The following is a 26111-nucleotide window of genomic DNA, read 5'->3' as shown; positions in this document are numbered from 1 at the left end:
GCACACTGAAATCTGGTTACATAATAAAATTAGGATAAATGAGGGAGGGATTCAGAGCAGAGTAGGTATTAACGTCACATTATGAACAGCCAACTTTCATCCATGCTAGGCCACAAAGAGTACAAAACCTGAAGCCAAATCAAACCAACTAAAATCTCAAACTTCATCTGAATCCAACAAGAAACAGACTACTAAATAAAATGGAAATCAGTAAGAATATGGCATATTTGCAGCGGCGGCGGGGGGCATAAAATATGTTTTGTGACTTTGCTTTCACTGACAATCATTTAGCTTTTAAACAGTGCATGAACCATTGTTCCAGAACCTCTATTAAGAGGCTGGAATCCACAAACTGATAGCCGTGCCAACATTCAGAGATTATTGATCAAAACTGCAATACAGATTAGGAATACGTGCAGCCATTCACCTTTGTTTTGCATGAACTGCCCTACAGATAACAAACAACTCACACTTATATCCCTCTGGGTAACATGTCCTTGCAGAGGAATTAAAAATCCAGCCCTGCTGTTGACACAGCAGAGGCAGCTGCTGTTAGTGCCACGACTGCAGAAGCATTAAATTGCACGGGCACAACAAATGAAATGGTTGCAGCTGTCCAATAGGTAGAAGGATCACATTTAAGTTTCCCAAGTTCATGACTGAGTGGGGCTGGGGGGAATCGCATTGCACAAACAGGCTCATAAATACAAAACAAAGGGGAACAGAATTTCGTTAGTAATGGCCATCAATGCATGTTTTACACATCATCAGCAGGACATGTTCACAGGACTGACATGCAACCAAATAATGTTGTGTATCATGCAAAAACATGAAACCAGATCCTATCAGCTTTCGGCTCATCTGGCACAGTATTGTCTACACAGACTTGCGGTGGCTCTTCAGGGTTTCAGACAGGAGACATTTCCAGGCCTTAGGTGGCGCAATGGGTTAGTGCATCTGGCTGTTAACCAGAAGGTTGGTGGTTCAAGCCTATCCAGGGACGGCTGTAGACAGGATTCCTGCATTGCAAGGGGTTGGACTAAGATGACACTCAGAACTGTAGATTTGGAAGGGACCCTACGATTCTAATGGGAAATGCCAGGGAGTAAACCTGGAACCTGGAACCTACTAATTGTAGAGCAGATGTTCTACCACTGAACAACAGCCACCTTGCTTCTGGTTTCTAGTCTGCAGTGGAAACCTGAAAGCCTGTGGACGCCTATCTTTTCATTCCTTGCTCAAAAACATTCTTGGAGAACCAGGATGTCAGGAACAAACTTTATAGATTATCATTCTTGCTACGAAGTACGGAGTGTTTCCGAGGAATAACAGCTGGTGCAGAATTTGTCTTACTTACTCAAAACAGGAAGACGTTCGGTGAGAAAGCAGACTCAAAAGAACAGCCTAACTTTGTGCACGAATCCACGGAAAGTCAGCCTTTACCTGCAAGGCTGATTTCCCAGGACGACTCACCTGCTCATTGCTGGTGGAAGAGATGCTGGATTCGGCCTCCTCCTCCCCTTTATCCTCGTTCTTTGATTTCCAGAACCTGCCGTCTCGAAGGAAGCGCTGGTGTAGTTCCAGCTCATCACATGCTTTTTTCCAGCCCATGCTACGTTTTACATGCAGCCGATGTATATTAACTGTGATCTCTTGAATATTTTCTGAAGGAATCCAGGCCCTGGACAAAGTAAATTAAAAGAAATTCTTAAGAAAGCTCAGCTGCATGTTTGATTTATGCACACCTCTTGAAACTGGGTAGGGCACAGTTCCTAAAGTAGTATTTTTTTCATACTGAAAGTCTATACATGAATTATCATAAGGGAAGATACCTTACAGTCTTTTGTTACAGGAGACCCTACCTGCCTGCGGACTGTCTTGCCAGAGTGGTGCATGCTCTAGTTATCTCCTGCTTGGACTACTGCAATGCGCTCTACGTGGGGCTACCTTTGAAGGTGACCCGGAAACTACAACTAATCCAGAATGCGGCAGCTAGACTGGTGACTGGAAGTGGCTGCCGGGGCCACATAACACCGGCTCCAGTACGTTTCTGAGCACAATTCAAAGTGTTGGTGCTGACCTTTAAAGCCCTAAACGGCCTCGGCCCAGTATACCTGCAGGAGCGTCTCCAACCCCATCGTTCAGCCCGGACACTGAGGTCCAGCGCCGAGGGCCTTCTGGCGGTTCCCTCGCTGCGAGAAATGAGGTTACAGGGAACCAGACAGAGGGCCTTCTCAGTAGTGGCGCCCACCCTGTGGAACACCCTCCCTTCGGATGTGAAGGAAATAAGCAGCTATCCTATCTTTAAAAGACATCTGAAGGCAGCTCTGTTCAGGGAAGTTTTTAATATTTAATGCTGTATTGTTTTTAACACTCGATTGGGAGCTGCCCAGAGTGGCTGGGGAAACTCAGCCAGATGAGCGGGGTATAAATAATAAATTATTATTATTATTATTATTAGCCTCATATGATGGGCCGGTTCAGATGCCAGCATTAAAAAACCCCATGAATCAGAAATGCACTATGTACCTGTGTGTTCCCCCCTCTCTTTAATTACTCAATTGAATACAAGATTTCAAGCTACAGTTTGCTGTGGTTTGTCAAGCCACTGTTTACTGTGATGTCGAAGGCAGGAAACTACGGCTTGAAGCTGACAGCAAATCTGCTTTGTAGGGAGTACTCAGATCACAGAGTTTCCCAGCTCAGGCATCACAGCAAGCTGAAGTTTAGCAAACCAAGAAATATTGAATTCAACTGGGTAAGCAAGCAGCACAAAAGCACATGGGAATTCCTGGGCTAACAAATAATGCTGACATTTAAATCGGGCCATAGATTTTCCACCTGAAGCTTCCCCCACCCCTTTTTTTAAAAAATAGCTAGCATAAAAGAAAAGTGTTACCAAACGTGTTTCCCCTCTAGCAATGGTTCTATATTACCCTTCTTTCTTACTTTGCTTCTTACAATAAAACGGGTGTAAAAAAACAACAACAGCAGCTCCTTAGATAAGGATATTTTTATTTGTATGTGGTTCTGACCTCATCCCATTCTGCACATGTCTAAAATGCCTTACAACTGTAAGTACCAATCTTTTATTCAGATTGCTATATGAAGAAATGAGTCAGGCAGACTTTGTCTCATTCTTTTATCTAAAATATGTTAGAAAGCATCCCTGCAGCAATTCTGAAAGCGAAATTTCTTGTGAGTCACTGAACAGTCCCTCATATCTTTTCTAAAATCACAAGAGTTAGGGAAAACAAAACATAGTCTATGTGGCTTGTAATTATTATTTTTTTCAGCTTAAGAAACAAAGAGGTAGGCTCATTAGAAGCTGCAAATATGAACATACCTTTGGTGGTGGTGACCAAAAAAGCGAACGTCCACCTGATTGTCCTCTTTCTGCATGACTTTGGCAGGCCAGAATCCGAAACCTTTCATTTTAGCCCAAACCAGCTCATGATTGGGTATCTAGAAATTAAAGAAAGACGTAAGTTGTAGAATGATGGCTGGCTATGGGACTTAAAAGTATTACACTCAACTGCAGAATCAAGACGAAACTCATCCATGATAGTGCTGAACAATGTCTTATACACAGAAGACATCAGGAACCATAAGATTTTACCTCTGTGAGCCTACCACCACAATGCAAAACCATTATGCCCTTTCCCTTTAGCTGCAGGCACAGCAAATCTGAGGTTGCTAGCTTAAATTTAAGTACTCTGTTAGAATTCGTTTGTACCTAAATACCAGGTTATTTGATGCCAACTGACACTAACTGACATGGGAAGTTCCAGGCACTTGAGCATTTTGTTCTCTTGCACATGGGAAATGCTCCATGCACCCTTAGGAATCTGTGCAGGTTCGCCAGAGTTGCTGGATTAGAATCAAAAGTGTAAAACGAGTTTCAAGCCAGTACACCTGAATGCTTAACTGGTACTTGTTCCTATCATCCAGTACTCAGAGATTTCATTCTGCAATCACAGCTGGTAGCCATTAATAGACCTTTGGGTTTTGTTTTGTGTTGGTTTTTTTTAATATAATGTTCTTTAAAAGGTTATCTGAGCTGCTGGCCATCACCATATATTGTGGCAGCAAATCTGAAAAATTAATCATGAGTAGCATGAAAAAGCAAACTGGAGGAGTTAAACTTACACAAGGATAGCAGAACCAATTGTCGGGACGCGCGTTCGATAAATAGAAACAGTTCTTGCAAAGCTGAAGTTCATCCAGCTGAAACGGGAAACAATCTGTGAGTATATTCTCTAGCATGATTATATTTTTGACTGGGGTTTTGACGTGGTATCTGCCTTTGCAAAATTATACTAGCTGTACACGCTAAGAAAATGTTTAGCCTTCGCACTCTTTTATTTGTGCTGAGTATAAAACCAAAAACTTCTTCAATTTTTTAAAAACAAACTATGACATGAATATGAGAATAATTAGCAAACTTTAAAACATTTCCTACTCTCTAGAATAATTTGACTATGGAAGCACTAATACAACAGCTGACAATGTTTAACTCTATTTAGAGTCTCCGGATTTTTTTTATTAAAGTGAAAAAGTGGCTTTGATTTTTGAAGCAGGTGTCAAACATCTCTGATCTGGATGAGTGCAAATGCATGAACCAGAAGCTAAAACACTTCACTTCTAATTCCGTCTCTTTCCATTAACTAATCAGCCACCTCACAAACTGAATAAAAATAAAATGCATTTTTCCTCTTCTGTTTGCATGATTTTAAAAATGCAGCTATGTAAGCTCACAGTTATATGGGAAGATAGAATAGCCAATAAGCTTGCTAAGACATGGTGCATTTTTAAAGCTGAAAATATTTACAAAACACAAAAGAGCGTCTCACTTGGGCCTCTCAATGTTGCATCAACTGTTGCATAAGATTTACTTATTTCCAGGAAAACTTTCAAGACAAAGGGAACCATTTAGCATATGGAAACTGGTAGGCAATTATCCTGACACCAAATAGCACTGCCAGCCAACTTACTTGCTGGATATTACTCACCTCGTGGCAGGTGTCTTTGTAAAGCATTCTGGCAATATCAGCTTGCTCACTGTCCGCTGCAAATAAAGGCACACACAGCTAAGTATTTGCACACTTTTCATACAACCACCAATCTCTTATTAGCGTGAAGAACCAAATGGATACATTTATAATGGCTATTTACTAATTTCTGTTCTGATTCCTCAGAGCTTCTCAACAACTCTACAATTCTGTAGTTCTTGCCCTGGTGCTATTTGCCAGGACTATGAGCCAAAGTCCCCCAGAGCAAATATTTACACATGAACGCGCAATAGAACTAAGGAATCTGAGGTGCATGTTACAGACCTTCTGAATTTTGTCTTTTTACTGTGGGGAACACAACAGATGTGTTTGCCAGACAGAGTATAATCTCTCAGTGATATATCCAACTATGGTGAGAAAGGGGTGTTTTCTGTTCCCCGGTACACGCACTATGCAGTTGGGCTTGCTAAAAGTCCTCTAGAACTATTATGTCTGAAAACACCTGCCTGCAGCACACCTGCTCTCTCAGTTTGTGATGTGCTAAAATTTCAACTGAGCAGGCTGGTCTCTGGAGGAGCTAAAGGGTGTGTTTTTGCTTTTGAGATCTCTGTGGCTCTAGCCACATTTAATCCTTCCGGCACACGCACTTCCGATAAGCACACTGGCGAGGAAGGGACAACGGCGGAGAGTAAAATAATGCATTCAGATTTGTAACTAGGGCCAAGCCAAACATTTATTGTTTTGATTTTTCGTGTCTGCTGCTGTTGCTCTTTTGGCAAGCTAGAAATTCCTACTCAATAAATAGGCAGTCTTTCTTGAGGGGAAAATGCCCACATGTTTTCTGAATATGCTTTGAGGGTAGCAGTTTCCAGAGCGTGTGACTGTGAAGCACAGAAGCAAACCCTAAAGGATATACATTTGGAAGTACTTGGCAACTTGGCAGCCAAAATAGCTGTACAGTCAAGAAACCCTGCTCCAGTCACATGGGACTTGAGAGAGTTTGTGCAAGATATATAAAAGGGAAGCCAACTGATCTCTAGCCGAGTTGGCCTGTGGGACCTCCTCCCACAAGCTGGGGTCATTTTGGATTATCTCAGGACTAGTTAGCTCTCTTGGGGATGGGGAGCACAGTCTCCTTTGAACCTACTTGGGAGATTCCATAGCCCCAATGGAAAGCAATTGATGCTTTCGAAGGAGCAGAAATGAAATTGGAATTGCAGGAAATATTTCGGCTCAACCCTATGAGGTGTGCGGCTTATGTAAGATCCTATCGCACTGGTTCGTTTTGACCAGGGGTCAGCAAACTTTTTCAGCAGGGGGCCGGTCCACTGTCCCTTGGGCCTTGTGGGGGGCTGAACTATATTTTTTTTTGGGGGGGGGAGAACAAATTCCTATTCCCCACAAATAACCCAAAGATGCATTTTAAATAAAAGCACTCATTCTACTCATGTAAAAACACCAGGCAGGCCCCACAAATAACCCAGAGATACATTTTAAATAAAAGGACACATTCTACTCATGTAAAAACATGCTGATTCCCAGACCATCCATGGGCCGAACTGAGAAGGCAATTGGGCCGGATCCGGCTCCTGGGCCTTAATTTGCCTTCCCGTGGTTTTGACCTTACCTCCGTAAAAAATCACTGTGTTGTGTAGAAGCAACTGAGCGTCTGCTTTGAACTCTTCGTAGCTCCTGTACTTTCCTTCGTTTACTTTCTAAATAGATTGAAACAGTCATAAAAGCATGCATTTGAGCTGGCAACCAATCACATCCAGGCAAACACGGGCCAATGACTTCTATATTACACATTTCGAGGGAGTAAAAATAAAAACGGAACTGTACACAACCCGGAGAACAGATTTTGTACACTTAAGTTCCCAGCTTCAATCCGTATCATTTTTGATTGACAGACACCCCGTGACACATTTGGAACAGGCCCTTCTGTGTGGCACAATGCTTAGCTGACTATTCAACCACTTGTGTCATTAAGCTTATCAGGCACAGGGCGGGGAAGCAGCAGAAAGTTTGGCGAGGCACAAATGTGCAAGCTAATCTGGCCCTTTCATCAGTATATTTGCACCACACTGACCTTGCCATCACCTCACCCAGCCTCTCCTGGTAAACCACAGCGATGCCACCAGAAAACACTGCCGCCCAGCCCCACGGACTGCTGTTGGCTTAATAAACATGTAAGTGCTACATCTAGTCAGGATTTATTGGCATGTGGTTAATGTAGAATAAGCAGTTTGAGGGCTGCCAACATTAACATGCACCCCCACCCACTCACCCACACCCAAATCTATCCCTATTGCACTGCCGTTCATCGTCTTATGAAAAGGCACAAACAAAAAAGAAGAATTCCAATTACTATAAGGGAAAACCGGGGGCAGATCTACTGGGAAACTAACAAACCTTAAGCTTCAGGACCCAAGAAGCAACTTTTAATCCACACTGCTTAATTTTGGGGGGTCTAGCAGACCCAATTTGAGTCACACGACTCAAATCGGTTGATTTTCTGCTGTGCGTAATTTCAACCATCCCAAAGTTTGAGAGTCTGTTGTGCTGATCTGCCGTGGAACAACTCCACCAAAGAAGACGACAGCAGTTAGCAGACCTCATTGCTGGTTGTGAACAGTTTAAGCTTCAGGCTCCCCCAGAATGTAGGTCCACCACTGGAGAACATACCTCTTGTATAGTTGGAACATCAACGGCTGTGTGCACCAGCCTACGGTACATTGGGTGTTTGTTGTCCTTGCCTTTCTTGTTTAGATCAATAGCCTAAAAAAGCATCACAGTACATCAGTTCAGTAGCTAGTTAGTGCTGTAACAGAAAAGCACTGACATAATTCAAATGTATTCAGATGGAGGCCCCAAAGCGTGTCTGCCTGACTAGTGGATGCGCATGGACAATGTTAAGTTTTCTGAACTTGCTAATTCAAAAATTCCTGAGGTCACCTTGCAAAAAGCAATTCTTGTTAAAACAGCCATGCTATAATTATGGGGCAAAACCTATAGCATTTTTCTCTCCATCTGGAATTTTTAAACAGTGATTCCTTCCCAAAACAGATTTATTAAGCTTCAAACAAATTGGGGTGGTGATTTCCAAGAATTTGCATGCAAAAAAAAAAAAAGTCCCCCCCCCCCGAGCAAAAGGTAGCATACATAGTTCTGCCCCTCCTCATTTAACAACCCTGCGAAGGAGGCTGGGCTGAGAGGCAGTGACTGGCCCAAGGTCACCCAGCGACCTTCATGGCCGAGCAGGGATTTGCACCCTGGTCTCCTAACATTTTAAGTTGGAAACTGAGCCCACATTTGATTTCCAAAGCAAAATGCACAAATACGCAAAAATCAAAACCACACTTTCTGTCAAATTTTATGTCAGGTCAGCAGGTGTGCCAACTCTAGAGGGGTGAGGTGTCTTCGGCCCGCTCAATGTTGAGCAGGTCCGGTGCACGTGTGTGATGCCACACACAACGCACACTGCACGCCGCCGCTTCAGTGGCTGGCTCCTCCAGAGTGCTCAGCCTCCTCTGGACAATATGCAATCCACGTGACATCACATGCCTGTGGTGCGCACCGGGCTCCCTCAGTCTTGGGGACAACCTGGCACCTTGGCAGGTCAGCAAGGAAGTGAAAGGACACCCAAACCATGCTGCCAGAAGAGCGTGGCTGCCGCAGCCAAGCACCGTGTGGCTTCTCAGATGACCTGAGTGGAACTGTGCAGTGAAAATATGCTTGTGAAACCTTGGGAGCATGTTCTGCCATGGTATATAGGGCATTAGCAGCAGGCCCTGGCTAGAAGAGGAAGCGGAGAGGAACAACGGAGGAAGCTGGCATGGAGAAGGCTATTGAGGAGAGAAGCAGACAAACCAGTGGAAGAGAATCCAGGGGAGAGGGACTGTGCTGCTGCAATGCTGCCTAAAGAGGAAGGAAGGACAGAGAGGAGGAGGGAATGGAAGGAGGTGAATGAATGAGTGAGCCAGGGAGGAGGGAATGCAATAGGATACAGGAAAGCTGTACCTATTGCCGACAGGGGTCCTGTAATGCCAGGGAGTTCTCCAGCTCTCTGAGTAAGAGCCACACCAAGTTCTCTCTGAAAGGAAGAGATCGTCTGGGAGTCTGAGGGCCTGATGCACCTTCACAAGTCTATCTCATGGATTGAAGTCATGGCCATTTGTTACACAGACATGTGTTATCCAGTATCACCCAGCTGTTAACAAGAAAATGCTGTTGTCTGCCAAGAGGTGCTCAAGCTTATCTGGGCCACGGTATTCTCCCAAATACAATATAATTGATGGAACAAGTCCATTCAGAAGCTAACCCACTCAGAGTTGTCGGATCGCAACCTGAAGATTTCCCCTGCATATCTGCAGCTGAATTCAACCATGAGGTCACGGCCCTGTTGAAACCTGTTTTTCGTGCAGTCCTTTTGCCTGCCATCCTCTAGCAGAGGGGGGAGATCAAAAGCAGCTGGAAAGGTGAGGGAGAAGGGTGTAGAGTGGGGGGAAGAAGAGAGAAGCCACCACTGCCTTGTCTTCTGCTTCAGAAAGGAATCAAAAGGGAGAAACACTAGAATCTGGGGCTTAGCCATAAAGAGCAATTGCACCATCAAGAGCATCATGTTTCAACACTCACTCGTTCCTTCATCCGGGAGACGATGAAGCGCAAATAGGTGCTCATCTCTTGCTTGCTCGTGTTCTTCTTCTTAATGCTCTGGTAACAAACGAACAAAAAGGAAAAGAAGCAGTCTTATTAAAGAATTCAGACTTTTAGCAAGTCTCTCAAAATCTTACAAGGCAAAACACGTTTAAAGATCCAATGGCAAAACACCGAGCGGCAGGTTAGCTCAAGCAAGCTAGATTAATCTTCACTTGCAGATTGCGATTAGGCAAGAATCTGCATGGAGTGATGCTGGCTTAGAAGGAACTGCACATTCTGTCTGTCCCTCCTCTAATTTCTTAAAACCAGAAAGCGAAGAAAGACTCTCTAAGAGGGTTGTCGTCGTTTTTTTAATTGTGAGGAATCTAATGGCTGCTGTGAAATGATGCAATAACCATCCCAGGCTGTTATCCCATGCCTAAGCACACTTAACTTGCCCCAAAGTTCGCTGGGTCGATGCATTTGCTGAAACCTATAGGATTTATGTCTATGTTAACTTGCTTAGGACTGGCATTTTACTGTGCAAACGGCTTAATACAATTACTTTAATTGCCCTTATAAGCATCCCTCCCTGTGAGGTTAAACTGCCAATTCTAGTTTTACAGTTAAGGAAGAGAAACTTGGATAATGTCTCTCTCGATTTCATCTTTATAGAGTCTAAGACTGAACAGATATTTAAACCAAGGTCTCTCGCGTTCTGCTCCAGCACTCTATGTGCTATGCTACGCTGGTGAGGAACCCCAATGGCATCTAGATACCTGATTAGGGCAATCTGGGGTGGGGTGGGGATGACCCTGGGTAACATAAGCAAAGGCGTATGTTTGCCTCGACATGGCATTAGCCTTGACTGAAAACTACAGACTAGAGAGGAAGGCATCTTAACAGGGAACATCCACATCAACGCAAAAGGAGGCTGGGAAGAAAGAGAGAAAAGAGAAAGATAAAAGAGGACATCTAATAGAGTCTCAACATCAACCAGTAGGTCAACCATGGTACTGTAATGAGCCACCAAGTGTGAAGTGGAAGAATAGCCCTTGTATATATTTTGTTGAGGGATCAGAGAAGTCTTAAGGGTCAACTTGACCCTGGTTCTCCACTTGAACTAATAGCTTCAAGTTACAAGAAAGGAGATTGCAACTGAACATCAACTTTCTGACAGCAAGAGCAGTTCAACAGTGGAACAGACTCTCTTTCTGGATGTTGTGGACTCTGCTTCCTTGGGAGAGATGGGATGGCCTCTTGTCATGGATGCTTTAGTTGAGATTCCAGCATCGCAGGGGGTTGGACTAGATGATCCTCAGGAATCCCTTCCTACTCTATGATTCTATTCCTGTCAATTGGGGGAGCAAGAAGCTGCTGGATGAAAAACAGTTTTTTTGTTTGTTTAAGTCATGGGGGCTGCAAGATATACCGTATTTTTTGCACTATAAGACTCACTTTTTCCCTCCTAAAAAGTAAGGGGAAATGTGTGCGCGTCTTAATGGAGCGAATGCAGGCTGCGCAGCTATCCCAGAAGCCAGAACAGCAAGAGAGATTGCTGCTTTCACTACGCAGCGATCCCTCTTGCTGTTCTGGCTTCTGAGATTCAGAATAATTTTTTTCTTGTTTCCCTCCTCCAAAAACTAGGTGCATCTTGTGGTCTGGTGCGTCTTATAGAGCGAAAAATACGGTAACCTCTGTGGATATGAACCCAAGCAGATAGAGAAAAATGCTGAGTTTATGTATGAGGAGTGGCTCAAAAGCTTATGCCATTTTAATGGTGAGACTAGGAAACCCTGCATGCACAGGGATCCTGGCTGTGTCACAAATGTCAACTGTCCTATTTAGTGGGGGGGGGGGGAAATGTCACCACTTGGAAAAACTTATAGTAGCCTTTTTGGTCCCCCACTTCCCTCTCTCGTGGTTCAGCTGCCATGGAACCTAATCCAGATTGCGAAACTGAAAAGTCGCTCCTTCCTTTTACAGAAGATCAGAGCTTCACAACCACTCTTGTACAATAATATCAAACCAGAGGATTGTGCCAGAAGAGCGTTCTGAAACCCAAACAGCTTTATTCTAAATTCTTAGTGCAACTTTCTTAACCACAATTTCCTATGTCAGTTTCCAATGAATGCAAGCTGTTTGGTATATTGGCTGCATTCCTTAAAATCATTATTCCTGAAAAGTTCCACTAAAGCCAACATGGCTATCCAGATTCAGTGTGCTGCTATACTTGGCAACTGAGTAATTTTGGTCTTGTTGCCTAAGTGAAACTTGCAATGCACAACACAAGGTCACCTGTTTAGTACCTGTCTCAAACATTTAAAGCACAATTTGATAACTATTCAACTTTTCCATCATAGAGTGAGTTCTGGGCTAGCTGTTATGCAGGAGGGAATAAAAATGTTGGATTGTTTATAATGTATTTTATACAGGAGGGGGGAAACCACCCAAAAAGTGACAACACACACAAACCACGCAAAAAAAAAAAAAAAGGTTACTCCTTCAAGTTATTTCTGTGTTTCCTTTTTGTAGGAGTGCACTTAAAAAACACACACACTTTCCTGCAAACAAATGTGTTTATTGCTTTCAGCACTGTAATAAATAGAAAAATTGAAATAATACATTGGAAAGCCTTTTCAAAGTTTTATTTTGTGGTGGGATGCTGATATACTCCTGCAGAAAAGCAACCTTTATTTAATTTTTAAACACCTGAGGGCACAAATTCTGGAACCAAAGTACTGTGGGTTCCAAGATGATCAGAGTTTTGGTAATTCAGAACTCTAAAACCCTATATATCAGGGAAAATTCTGTAAGCATCCCTACATAAACCATAATACTTCCTGAGAAAAATCTTGGTATTTTCTTTCAAACCGCATTAAGGGACGCAAAAGAATTGAGGTACTTTTGCGGGGTGACAAGCAATACTCTTTTGAGTCTCCCTGTTCTTTTTCTCTAAACAAAAACAGTCAGTATAGCTGAAAATAAGTATGTTAGTTCAGGTTATCCCATTGGCATTAAGAATAGCATGGTTTATCAAACTAAAAATTGATCCTGCAATAGTACCTCTTGATCTGTTTCAAATATTATGGAGCAGTACTAGGGAAAGGAAGCACGGGGCATTTATGCTCCCTGTCCCTATCTCTGAATGTCCAAATTCATTCTCAAACACTACAGTGAAAAAGTGACCAAGGAAGACAGCCAAATTTGGATTTAAGAGCCAGTTAGGAGGAGGCAGACCACTTCTTGAGAAATATCTACACAGCTAGCATACTTGGAAAAACAAAACTGTTTTAGAGTAGGGTTCGTTTACTATAAAGCCACTGGCATGCTGCCCCTGGCATAAACAGAATTGCCTGTGAATGTTCTGGCACTGTCTCCTGTGGGCTAATGCACCAGTGACCCTATACAGTATGCTTAATCTGCACATGTGCTGTATATATTTTTCAAAGACCAAAGGCAACAGCATTTTTCAGACATACATTGAATTATTCAAAGTCTGTCAAATGAATTCTTCAGCTCTACTATCTAAAAAAGGCTGTAACACGAATAAACACTTCTCACGGCCCTTAATGATTCAACAATCTGGCTTAAATGTGTCCAGGAAGGGACTCGTCTAGAAATATGGGAGGGGGGACCCAACTGCCAAACTGTTTTTAAGATTAGCCAGCAGCAATCTGCACACCAGGTTCAACAGTCCCAACGTTTTTATAAAGGACAATATTCAGACAGGTCTTGCTATCAGTTTTAGCTTCTGCTGCCATGCCAGCACAGGAAAGCCCTGTCCATACCGCCAATTAAATATTTTCAGTACTGACTTTTGACAATTCCACATTCATGGTGAATGAGAGACAATGTCTGTGTGCTGGAGCATGTTGTAATCGATTCAGCGTCAAGCATTCCAGAAACTGCTCTACATATTGGCCCAGTTCACACATGACACTAAGCCAAATCATGGCTTAGCGTGAATGAGCAAATGGACAGGTTCCGAAAAAGAATATGGCAGCTGCTTTGCTCCTTTCTCCAGTCCATAAACAAATATTGGCTTCAGCTCATGGTCTGTCTGGAGCAAGATAATCCACAAGATGTTAACACTAAAGGAACCATGATTTAGTTTACAGTAGCACAGCAGCAGAAGAACAGAGTGCCTGTGATCTCCTCTCCAGGAACCTGCACATTTGTTTGTTTATTTTGTCAAGGAATACCATACTGTAATTAATTTTTTTAAAAAAAATAATAATGATAATCTGTTACTAGCCTTTATGAACCTATTATCTTCAGACTTTCACTCAACCACTACATTTAAAAAAAATGGATAAGTTTTAAAATATGAACTCAAGAATGGCAGTTGCTTGATGTGCTTCTAGACATGTCTGGACTTTTACAATTCCTGAATGGGAGAATGCCTGGGTAGCTCATGTACGCTGTTAACAAACACAAACATTACCCTGAAAAAACTTGTTGAATCTCAATTCACAAAGGGACTGAAAAATAAAACAGTTTTCAAAGCACATATGCTCTTTACTGTCCCTGTAGAATTTGGTAATCTTATTTGGCTTTTGACTATAATATATATATAACTGCAAGCATAGAGGAAGAGAGGCAAGTAGTTCACATCTATGCTTACTTAAAGTTGCATTAGGGTATTGCATGTATGCCATTTGATGAACAGCTATTATTAAAAGGACAACACAGCCTGGGTCATATTAATATAAACTGAGGGCTTGGGATTTAAAGACACCTTCTGAGGGAAAGCACAGGTTGGGGAGAACTAAGCTCCCTTAAATATGCATTGAATTGCCCCCCTTCCTGTTTTCCAAGGATTAACTGGTGACCCAGTTATGATGCAAAGGTCTGCTCTACTGCCACCATCACTTTAAACAGTCTTTTTCACCAAGCAAGTTGGGGGACAAGGTGCAACAGAAGGAGCCAAGCCAATTGATACTACCCACTGCCTATTTCCTGGTGCCCAAGTGAACCACCTGTTTCTTAGCTCAAGAATGAAGTCTTGAGTGGTGTGCATGCATTACAGCATGGGTGCGTACGTTGGATCCAGCAGGGGGTCCATGTCGGCCCACACAGCTGTTTTTCCCAAACCGTGCCAGCCTGCCCAACAGGTGATGTCACTGTGACGTTAACATATGAGTGCGCTGGATGTAAAATAGTTAAACAGGTTACCCAATCAGAGCCCAGGGGGTGGAGTCAGCTCTGGGAGGGGTGAAGTTCTTTGGGAGTTGGGTGGTTGGTTGGAGTGGGAGTGAATTGGGATAGAGTCTGTGGGTAGGTTGAGTTAGTGTAGCAAAATAAGCTGAGTCAGGAACAGTTAGGGGCCAGGAAGACAAGTAAATATCTGAGAGGTGGTTTAGTGAGTGAGAGCAGGTAGCGGAAGTTATAGGTCTGGATAGACACCCCATGACTGTAATTGACCGATACCGTTTATGAAACCACACGCTCGTTAAACTGCAATAAAGAAACAGAAGTTTATGTTCCAATTTAACCTTGACTGGACTCAATATTGTACCAGGTAGGGCCTGGGTGGTGGCAGCGAGAAATAAAGTGGTGGCACAGGGATCAATAGACGGTGAAGCATCTGGGGACCCTGTGTGATCGCCACAGTCACTGAGGGATGGGATGGGGGTTAGGTTCTGTTGGGGTCCCTGCAGTGAATGTGCTGGTGCACCCCACACCATCACTTCCATAGGCCACCTTTGACAGGTAGGTGGGCAGGACCATGTCAGATGACTAATAGGCAAGTGGCTGTGGTCCTCTGTCAGTGTTAACCCACAGGGGTAAAGATCTGGCCTGCTGGGCCAAAAAGGTTCCCCGCCCCTGTGCACTAGAGAGAGGCACGGGTAGAGAGACTTAAACTTTATGAATCTCTAGTTCAACTGCTCATAATAGTAGAAACTCAGAAGAAACGTTTGTGCAAGATGATGGGGGAAATGCAGAAAGCTGACTTGGTCATTCAGCTGCTGCTATCCCAAGTACAGCCAGCAGCCTCTGCTTCCTGCTAAGGGAGAGCAAGAATGGTGCTAAGCAGACCAAGTCTTGCTTTTTCCAAAACAAAGGCATTCGTGGCCTGACGACACTGCAGTCTGCAGGAGAATATGCACTCACCCGTAAAATTAAGCATACCAGATGAACATGAGAGTATAAAAAACCCCCAAAAACCCACCCCACTTGTCTGTAATGTGAAACCTACACCTGCAAACTTCAATGCCAATAAACCAGTGGTGGTGTTCAAATCTTTCTGCATCAGCTGTTCCTCTGCTGAGTAGCGACTGGTATTTGCCACCATTAAGTAAAGCTTTGTATAATATGCTTGTTGCTTCACTACTGGTGTGCATAGTGGGACACAAACATTAAGAGATGCAGCTGGCCAGTGTTATGGCAGAGTGCCAAGGGACTAGCAGAACAGGCTGCGTGGAGTTGTTTTGCCAAATGGTACAGTGTCGCAATTTTTGTCCTCTCTTGCAGGGACCTATGTGGGGTTTTCCTTTCCTTTTCTGTGTTTGTGTTTGTGGCCTGATGTCAATGAATTCCAGAGAACAATATACACCCCTAAAGTTACACTGAAACTGCCTGAAGATACGTAGAAAAAAAGATGGGCTTAATTTAAGGAGCCCATAACACCCAGGAATATGTGCCCAATTTTACAACATGAATCCCCAGCGCTGAACTACAAGCTGCTGTTCCTAAAAGCAGCTTGGCTATACCAGCAAAGCTGGAAGCAAAAATCTGTCTTGCTGGACAGTGCTGGGGATGGCAATAAGGATGATCAGCAGCTATACGGATTAGATGTTTCTTAGGGCAGCCATTTGCAAAAAGGGAATGGGTTACTGCACTGCTATGAATTGTGTAGAAGGTGTAGCTTGGTGAAATTCTCCATTCTAAACAACTATACAGGGGCCCTCTCCTCTTTTGACTCCAGCCACCCTTGAGTAAAAGCAAAGAAGTGGGCAGGTGGGACAGGAGGCAGCAGAAAAATATGGAAGTGGGGAGTTTTCTTGGGCTAAAGTGAGACCTCTTGAAGAGCTATAACCACATCATGAGCAAGGCAAGGGAGGAAGGAAGCAGGCATGGATGGAAAGCAGCAAATGGGAGGACAAGGTCAAAGGGTTGGGAGCTCTCTCTGGCAAGGAAGGAAACCAAGAACTAAATGAGGAATCAGGCAGAAGTAAATTCATTCCCTGTTCCTGAGGCCAAATGGAACCCATGGCTTACCCTAGCCCTCTATCAATGGACTCCAAATTATATTGAACTTCCATTACTTTTGCTACCAGACTCATTATTGCTTATAAACAAGAGCATACTTGCAACAATACAAGTTACAACGATCGTTTATTCACAGCCCCAGTGCTTTTCAACACATCTTCCATGTATGCATGTGTATCTATACACGTATATATAGGAAAGTTAAATGGGAAAAGCAGAGGAGAAAAGCCTACCTGCCTCATCAACTGAACTTGGCAAATATGAAATTCTCATTTCCCATCTCTCCCCGCTGCCATCCCAGCCCCCAAACTATGACTTACTGGGCGGGGAGAACCAAAAGCTTAAAGACTCTGCTATTTGTATTTGAGTGATTTAAAGAAAAATACTAAAACAGAGATTTGGACTGAAAAGACCCTTGCATTATAGAAATTCTAGGGAACCTAAAATATTAGCTCAATCTATAATGTCTGAATAAAAACTGCAGTGGATCTCAACCCACAGTTTTATGTAGCATTTATAAACATCAGTAAAGTTCAGAAGAAAAATATATATATGTATTTTGCTGCAGCATAATGCAAACCTTCTGGAGTAGTTATGCAAATATGCACATATTCTTTTTATACTTGATCTGCATCATCTGCGTTATGAGAGAACCCCAAATCTTAACACATATCTGGATAGCTTGGGCAAATGTAGGAAGCGCCAAACATCGAGGCAAATGCAAAAGATAAAATGGCTGTGAATCAAAGTTCTGCGTGTGCTCTGATGAGGTATGTGTGTGTGTATGAATCTGATCTGTGCCCACAGATTCCAAGCACCATGAACTGAATTGGAGGAGGGAGCTCTGTTACTGAAACTGACTGTGGAACTCCCTCTGTATAGACTGGAGCTTTCCACACTTGGGACAGATTGCCTGACCAGGACAAACGTCTGCCAAGACTTATTTGAGGATTCACTTAGGTATTTCTGGAATTCCAGCTTATGGCACATCATGATTTGCTTCAGACCAATCTAGCAAAACATTTGTTCTAATGTCTGTCTCAAGAAATGCCCATTGACAGCAGGCTTTTCTAGATTTTGCCCAGGCACATCCAAATTTGACCATATTCCGGATTTGCACTTAACATATGCATTGTTTAGGCAGGGGTGGCGGAACCTGTGACCTTCTGGGTGTCAGTAGACTACAGCTCCCATCATCCCAGATTACTGACCATGTTGGCTGGGTCTGTTGAAAGTTAAGGGTCCCAGTTAAAGAGTCCAGAGAGCGACAGGTTCGCCATCCCTGCAGTAGGCAAAATTGGGTGTTTTCTCCTGGCCAGAAACATCTTCTTGAAACTAGAAACAACAAATACCAAGTCTCTATTCAGCACATGAAAGCTCAGATGTACTCACCCTGCAAACTGGGCATTGCCAGTGACTACTGCTGTCTCTAAGCCTGAACTCATCAGATAAACACTTGGAATGATATACACGAAAACACAGGTCACATATCAACACCTCTCCGGGCAAATGGCATTCAAAACAATACCAGTCATGAGTTTCTGTCTCCCAGTCCTACAAAAAATACAAAATAATTTGATAGAACATTCTGTCAGTATCTGAAACAGCCATGAGCAAAGCACATTTCTTGAAGTCTAGTAACAGTTAGGCATTATAATTTTTTTTTTAAATTACCATACCTCTTGAATGGTTTATTCAATTCTTTTTTAAACTTGAAACCCTATTTTTTTTTTCAAATATTTGGAAGACTGGACACTAAGGTTTTAACCTCCAAGAAAGGCTTGTTATGAGAGTGTCTGGTTAGCAACACAAACACAACATATATGCAATGTCCCCAGCTATACAGAAAAACTGCCCTGCTAAAAGAAATTAATAGTGCAAGCTTGAATAATGCAAGCTTGAAAAAATCCCTGCACGACCTCTATCTTCTTGAAGAAAGTTGATGAGAGTACTCTCTCGGCATTAGGCCGCTAAAACCATGACTTTATACCTGTGTTATATGCTAGAAAGCATGGACTGGAATCCACCACGTTGAAGAATTTAGGGAACTCCTTTCAAGCAGAGTTCAGAAGATAATTCGCCTTACCTGAATTCTTGGAAAGGAAAAAAGGAACAGGAGTTGCTATTGCAACCCCACGCCAATCTGTCTAAGCAGCTATGACTTCCTTTTGAAAGCATCAAATGATTCTATATAGCTTACCTCCCCTGACTAGGCAAAAGAAGCCACTGTTTTCAAAAGACAGTCAGAGCTGCAGAGGAAAATGGGCTGCTGTTTGGTTAAGAGCAGAAGTGGCTCCTCAGTCTCCTGATTTCTCTCCAAGAGCACGGAGTGACGGTAAGCCGATACTGTCCTGTGTGACTGAGCTGAACACAGGTGGACACCCTCCTCTCCTCAAAATCCCATGCAGCTGGAAGAGGACTTTCTTCCACCTAAGTGTGAACCAAGCCTGAGAAAGCTCAAACTCAACTGAAATGTGAAGTACACATAATTGCCAAATCTAGATCTTTTGCTGGAGGTTAGTGCTATATGGATTGAACCATCTCCCTCCTCCTTCCAAATTCTGCTGCCTTGTAGTTTGTTGTTGCTCTGATTGGGTTCATTGGAAAGGTTGCAGTTTATAAATTCTCATTTCCTTCACTGAAATTGGCTTTTAAAAAAATCGAAATAGGCCTTCAGGATAAAACAGAAAGATCTGTTGAAGTTGACCTATTCTGGGTCAAAGCAGAGGTCCATGTAAGAGCTCAGCATTCCTGGTGCAAGTTCAACTAAAATCCACAAATGGAACGGAGTTTTGAAATTTATGAGAACCTACAAGCAGAGCATAACAAAACAGGCATCTTTTAAAACTTTAGAATACGGCAATATTAAGCAGCTTCTCTTTTTCTTTTAACATACCTTTTGCAATGCGATTTCAATCAATCCAAATATTGGAAAGTTTGACCTAATTTTGTTCTTGGTCCTTCAAACGTTTTCAACTGTGTAAATGAAGCCTATAAATGGGATTTCTCAATACAATTCAGAAAAAAGTAACAGTTGTCTCTCATCTCTCCACTTCTATTTCCCAACTCTGAATGAGCCACAATCCAGCCAAAGCTAAGTCCTTTTTAAACCCCATTGATGTCAGTGGGAAGGAATTAAGCAACCAATGGGTAAAATATGTTCAAGTGCTCTTCAATACCTTCTTTTAAAAAAACAAAACAGAACCTGAACTCAATATAATAAATAAGTGTACATGATTTCCGTTCAAGTTGAACTCCTAGCCTAGCCATGCGCACTGCGAGGGGAAACAAAAACAAAAATCCCTCAGCGCAGCACAATCAGCTATCCTGGATCGTGACCAATGCCTTTATGCTACAAATAACAAAGAAATAAATATTCTAGTGGCAATTTCCAACTGTTTTCCCTGCTAGGGGCAACTCCACTGCAGGAACAACTGAAGCTGTCATCTGAGGAGACAAGATTATTGGGGGTGTCAGCGAAGCCTCAGAACCAAGTTTTGCAAGAGGCATCTGCATACATGCTGGGCTTGTTCACACATCCCTTTAAACCATCCTTTAAAATAAGCAATCCTTCAATATGAAAGAGTGTTTTGCTCCTCCTCTGCTCCTGCCGCACCAGGGAGGAAAAAAACCAGAGGCTGGATTCGTGTTATGTGCAAATCGGTGCTTGTTGTATGTTTCCCACAAGCAAATCACAATTAGGAAACCAAGGCTGGAGGAGCAAGGGCATGCTGCTCAGATGCCTTAAGGCAGTGTTTTTCAACCACTGAGATGTTGCCTGGTGTGCCGTGGGGAAAATTGAAAAATTCGAAAGATTAAAAAAAAATAAAAATCAAATTTTCGCCCACTAGGCGGGCGCCGGACTGTGTCCTGGGTATGGGGGTGGGTGGGGTTTTTGACCCCACCCTCGGCCAGCAGGGGTGCCGATTGGCGCTCCTCAGGGGGACACCCTCCACTTTTCTGATGTCCGGGCTGTGATTGGTCCAGACTCCAGCCTGGACCTATCACAGTAGGACATCATCTTCCGACTTCCTTCCCGCCCGAGCACAGTGTGCGCAGCAGCGGAGAGAAGAAGATATCGCGACTCGAGTCACCAGGAGGACCGGAGAAGTTGTCATTTTATTTCTCTTCAGTCTCCACTGAATGCCTTGACTGGGTTAGGGACCCTTATAGCTCAGCATCAGTTGGTGGAAAGGACATGACTTTACAGGAGCAGGAGGAACTAATTGAACTGAGACAAAATCGTGGTTTCAAGCTAAGATTTGCTGATCTACCTCTGGACAGTTTTTGGTTGGATACTGCCAAGGAGTTCCCCCTTCTGGCAAACAAAGCTATTTTGACATTGCTCCCATTTTCCACTACATATCTGTGTGAGATGAGCTTTTCAAGCATGATTGCTATAAAAACTAAATACAGAGAGATACTGAGAGCTGTTGACGAAGAGCTACGTGTGTGTCTTTCTTTGATTCCAGTCAGAATATCAGCTTTGTGTTCAGCCAAACAGGCCCAGGTTGCACACTGAATAAAGTATTTTATAATTTTTCATATTTCTGTTTACTTACTATTTCATAATAAAGTAATTATAAAATACTTTCTTTGTGTTTATTTGATTCCTATTCAAGAGAATTACTTTATATATAGTCAATATAGGCACAGAGTTAAATTTTTTAACATTTTCTAATGGTGGTGTGCCTCGTGATTTTTTTCATGAAACAAGTGTGTCTTTGCCCAAAAAAGGTTGAAAAACACTGCCTTAAGGCATGGTTCAGAGTAAACTTTAATGTGGTTTAATGGGACATGTGAACCAGCGCACCGCAAGAGGCCCTCATGTGTGTGACTCAGATCTTGCAACACCTAGGGTGGTGAAATTTGAGCTCATTTTTCTTCCTAACTCTACTTCAGTAATGTATTATGAATTAAGATAGGATGACCGTGTGAATAAAGAACAGGGCTGCTGCGCCTTTAACAGCTGCATGACAGTATATATCTGCTAAAATTCATGCTTCTACACAACTATTAAAGGTACGATCCTACCTGCCCGCAGACTGTCTCACCAGGGTGGTACATGCCCTGGTTATCTCCCGCTTGGACTACTGCGACACACTAGACGTGGGGCTACCTATGAAGGTGACTTGGAAACTACATCTAATACAGAATGCAGCAGCTAGACTGGTTACTGGGAGCAGCCGCTGGGACCATATAACACCAGTCCTAAAGGACCTTGACTTTATGTTTCCGAGCACAATTCAAAGTGTTGGTGCTGACTTTTAAAGCCCTAAATGGCCTCGGCCTAGTATACCTGAAAGAGTGTCTCCACCAACATCATACAGCCTGGACACTGAGGTCCTCCTCTGAGGGTCTTCTGGTGGTTCCCTCACTGTGAGAAATGAAGTTACAGGGAACCAGGCAGAGGGCCTTCTCAACAGTGGCACCCTCCCATCAGATGTCAAGGAGATAAAGAACTACACAACTTTTAGAAGACATCTGTAGGCAGCCCTGTATCAGGAAGTTTTTTTAATGCTTGGTGTTTTACTATGTTTTTATATGTAGTGTAAGCCGCCCAGAGTGGCTGGGGAAGTCCAGCCAGATGGACAGGGTACAAATAATAATAATTAAATTATTATTACAGGAGACATGTCCTCTTTTTCACCTGGTCTCCCTACATTTTAACTTCTGTGTAATGTAATGTTATGTGAAAAAAGGAAATATCTCATTCCTTCGTTTGTTATTTCATTCTGTGAATATGAAGTGTTTCTCATCAGCCTTTGAAGTTGATGTGTCTGCCTCAAGTCTAGGAAACAGTCTCATCCTCTGAGCCCACCAGCAATCTCTCTAGACATATTACATATTATAAGAAGCCTGTCTCAGTTGGGAAATTTTCACTGGCACTGACTCCTGTCAAATTCAGGGAGTATCAGTTCTTTCACTGCCTTAAATATATTGGCCATAATCTATCAGAATCCAGAATAACTGCATTGTGCATGGATGGAGCACACCTGGGTGCTCCTACCTGCGTAGTGCCTTAACATGACCAAAGCAGAAAATTAAGAAAATTCCACAGAAACCCAAATGTTTTGGGCCTGGAAAAGTCAGAGTAGGACCCTTGAAATCACTGGCCTTACATTAGTTTTGCTAACTTAAGTCCTTCAATTTCAATGGGTTTACTCAGAGTATGACTTAGTTGGGTGCAGCCCATTGATTAGATGTGTTCTTTTACCCTAACAACATATTCGGATCGGATGAGCATATGTGGGGCTTTCACTCATATGAAGGTATGATTTGTGAGAGCAGCCCATGTGATTTGCACAATCACAGCAATTTTCTGCTTTAGAAAAACAAAACAAAACACCATTCCTCTTAACTTTTCTTTAGACTCACTATCAACTACAATATTAAAAACAGAAAGTCACGTGCAATGTATTCTACACCAGTAGCATAAAATAAAGGTGTTGACTTTTACTTTCTGTTGCCTTTTCGTATTATAAGCTCCTCCCTAGAACTATACTAGAGCTATACTCATAGCACAGATCAAAATGTTTCAGAAAGAAAACACCTGATTCTTACATTTGATATATGATTTACCAAAGACTAAAGGGATGTTAATCTTAATGAGCTTTCTCACACTGGATTCCCCTTCCTCTTCTTTGAACAGGTTTGCCCAAATGCTCATCAGCAGCAAAGACCCAATTTAAGAAGAAAATGTTTTGGCACAATCCACCACTGGGAAGTCTTTCTTCAAGGGCCATAAAAAGAACTTAACTAGATCAGGTCGAAGGTCCATCTAGACTCACGGACACCCAGTTGCCTATGGGAAGCCTGCAAGCAGCCCCTGAGTGCAACGTTACTCTCCTCACCTGTGACTATGAGCAGCTGGTATTCAGAGACGTATTGCCTCTAAGACGTATTGCCTCTGACAGTGAAGGTAAAGTGTGGCCATCATGGCTTGCAGCCACTGATAGCCTTAACCTCCCATTTAAATGAAAGAACACTGTACAATAGCACTACTAGGGCTTGTTCAACTCACATGGATTTCAATACGGCTTGTGCAAAGGAACCTCTGGATGAATCGGGCCCTTACTATTAATTAGCTAACAAAAACAAAACTAAAGAGGAGTTAAAATTTGAGATTTCCAAATCGCTAACGCAAAGTTCATATAGTACTAGTAACTAACTCGAGCACAGAATGCCTTATTGCTGCGTTGCACCTAAGGGCTTTTTCACATAGCTTCGAAGCAACCTGGGATCCAGGTGACCCAGGTCAGAATCCTATGTCCTGGTATAAAATCCCCTAGTATAAAATCCTTGGTCGAAAGGAGATTGTTCTGCTTAGTCGTCTGACATACTAGGATTGAACCAACTTTATAACATCCACCACCCAACATAGCAGAAGTGCATTATGTTGCAACACAGGTACAGAGCCTTAAAATGACAGGTGGTTGTTCGTTTGTTTTTTACCATATGCCTGAGTAGCATTAAATAAATATAAACTGAAGGATATCCCAAGTGTGTCCTTCATAATGGCATTACCAAGTCAAGGACAAAAGCTCAATTCAGATGTCATGTTAAACCATGGTTTAGTGTGACGACGACAAACTGCAATGAGCCTCAGATCATATCCTCCCCTCTTCTCACGGAGTACAACCACGATAAGGTGTTCCGAACCTTTGCTTCCGTTTTCACTTAACCACAGTTTGTTGTGTCATCCAAACTGACACACTGTGATTAACATTAACTAAGGTTTGCAAGAAACAAACCGACTTCATATACTGTTTTGTCTGTTTGGATGGCAACATGTGTTTAAGCAAAAACAGAAGCAAAAAAGGTCTCCAAACTCCTCCTTGCAGCTGTGCTGGATGACAGGAAGGGAAGGTGCACAAGTATAACGTTCACCTGCAGCTTGTTCTCACCCTTGTGCCAAACCATGATTTAGGGCAACATTCAGATACATTGAATAATTACACAGGTTGAAGGGGGGGAAAGCATTTTCTTTAGCATTTTCATCACCAATTTTTAAAGCTTAGTTTTGGAGAAACGTTTATAGAGAGAGATATAAAATGAGAAGGAGATTCACAATAAGAGGAAAAAAATTGCATAACCATGTTGAAGAAGGTAGAAAGGGGGAGGAATATGAACTTGGGTAGGAGGCTAGTCTTTGTGCCAATGGGGTAGGAGCAAGGGGTCTGCACCACTAATGTATAAAGCTCCAATTAAAAAATAACAATTAAAAATTAAAAGGTAATGGTTTTAAAATCTAAATTTAAAAAGAAATTCAGTAGTAAAATTACAGGGACAGAAGATTTTAAAATCTAAATTTAAAAAGAAATTCAGTAGTAAAATTGCAAGGACAGAAACGCATCCTAATGCCAAAGGGGTAATTCTGGCAAATGTCTCTTGCTGATATCATGTGTATCCTATCACTATTTTTAAATATCAAGCTCTTTTGTTTCTAAATGCCTACCATCTGAATATGTGTTGGAACATTTGCAGGGCCAGGGATGTACATGGATGTTTGCCATGTGATTTCCTCGCATGAGACAGGAGGTATTTATATAACTTTAACATCTGGCCGCCAGTGTTGTAATAATGGCAGATCTAGAAAGTACGAAAGTCCTTCTTTGCACTTGCCATGTCTGCCACCAGGTGTCATCATCTACTCCCAGAACAACTGATAAAAGGGAAACCATTGCAACTTCAACATCTTGTGGCAAAACATGTGAGTAACCACTTCCAGTTCCCCAGGAAGAAGAAGAAGAAGAAAAATAATACTTTAAACGACAGTCCTGTGCAGGTCAATCTCAGAACTGCATGGAACATGGATGACAGGCATTATTAATACGTATTTGCAGAAGCAACAATTCTAGACTATCCTTAATGCACAACAGAAATAAGAGAATATAACAAGGAAATTCAAAGACTACATAGTGCAAAAGTTGTTCACCTTGATTTTTGCTGTTGTCCGGGAGAAAGGCTGCATACTGTAGGCCTTTCGAAATAAAAAACAAAACAAAACAAAAACACATGGTCTCTGTGCTGGAACCCATCTGAGGTACATAGGACTAAAACGAATTGAAACATGGATATGGGGAAAGCACACTGTTACAGATAGCATCCTGACTATACAAATACCCCCCCTAAAGCAAACTATATGGACTGCTTTATCTACACCCATTTACCCCTCTTCCCTTTTTGGCCTCCTGAAAGCTTTCCCAAGCAGTTAAAATTAATTAGGAAAACACACACTCAAAG

At 42.5% G+C, this 26111-nt stretch overlaps 1 protein-coding gene and 1 long non-coding RNA gene across 13 annotated transcripts in view; both read right to left on the bottom strand.

The window, feature by feature from the left end:
* Window positions 1–26111, bottom strand: part of LOC308459224 — a 300770-nt gene that overhangs the window by 36302 nt on the left and 238357 nt on the right. The gene's annotated exons all lie outside the window — the stretch shown is intronic.
* ZMYND11 (zinc finger MYND-type containing 11) overlaps window positions 1–26111 on the bottom strand; it is a 102413-nt gene that overhangs the window by 9020 nt on the left and 67282 nt on the right. For 6 of the 12 annotated variants that reach the window (XM_080974104.1, XM_080974099.1, XM_080974095.1 and 3 more), the window contains 9 exons: window positions 25804–25848; window positions 18258–18419; window positions 9648–9725; window positions 7698–7790; window positions 6640–6727; window positions 5013–5068; window positions 4150–4227; window positions 3347–3465; window positions 1474–1681 (listed from right to left, as the gene is read on the bottom strand). In XM_080974104.1, the coding sequence (XP_080830230.1) occupies window positions 1474–1681; window positions 3347–3465; window positions 4150–4227; window positions 5013–5068; window positions 6640–6727; window positions 7698–7790; window positions 9648–9725; window positions 18258–18419; window positions 25804–25848 (927 nt within the window). The remainder of the gene's footprint in view (window positions 1–1473; window positions 1682–3346; window positions 3466–4149; window positions 4228–5012; window positions 5069–6639; window positions 6728–7697; window positions 7791–9647; window positions 9726–18257; window positions 18420–25803; window positions 25849–26111) is intronic. The other 6 variants (XM_080974101.1, XM_080974096.1, XM_080974103.1 and 3 more) reach the window with 3 other exon arrangements.

This window comes from Podarcis pityusensis (genome assembly GCF_964106645.2).
Source record: "Podarcis pityusensis genome assembly, chromosome: 12".
Lineage (NCBI taxonomy): Eukaryota > Metazoa > Chordata > Lepidosauria > Squamata > Lacertidae > Podarcis > Podarcis pityusensis.
Note: the sequence above shows the minus strand (reverse complement) of the source record. Positions and strands in the feature narration are given on the sequence as shown.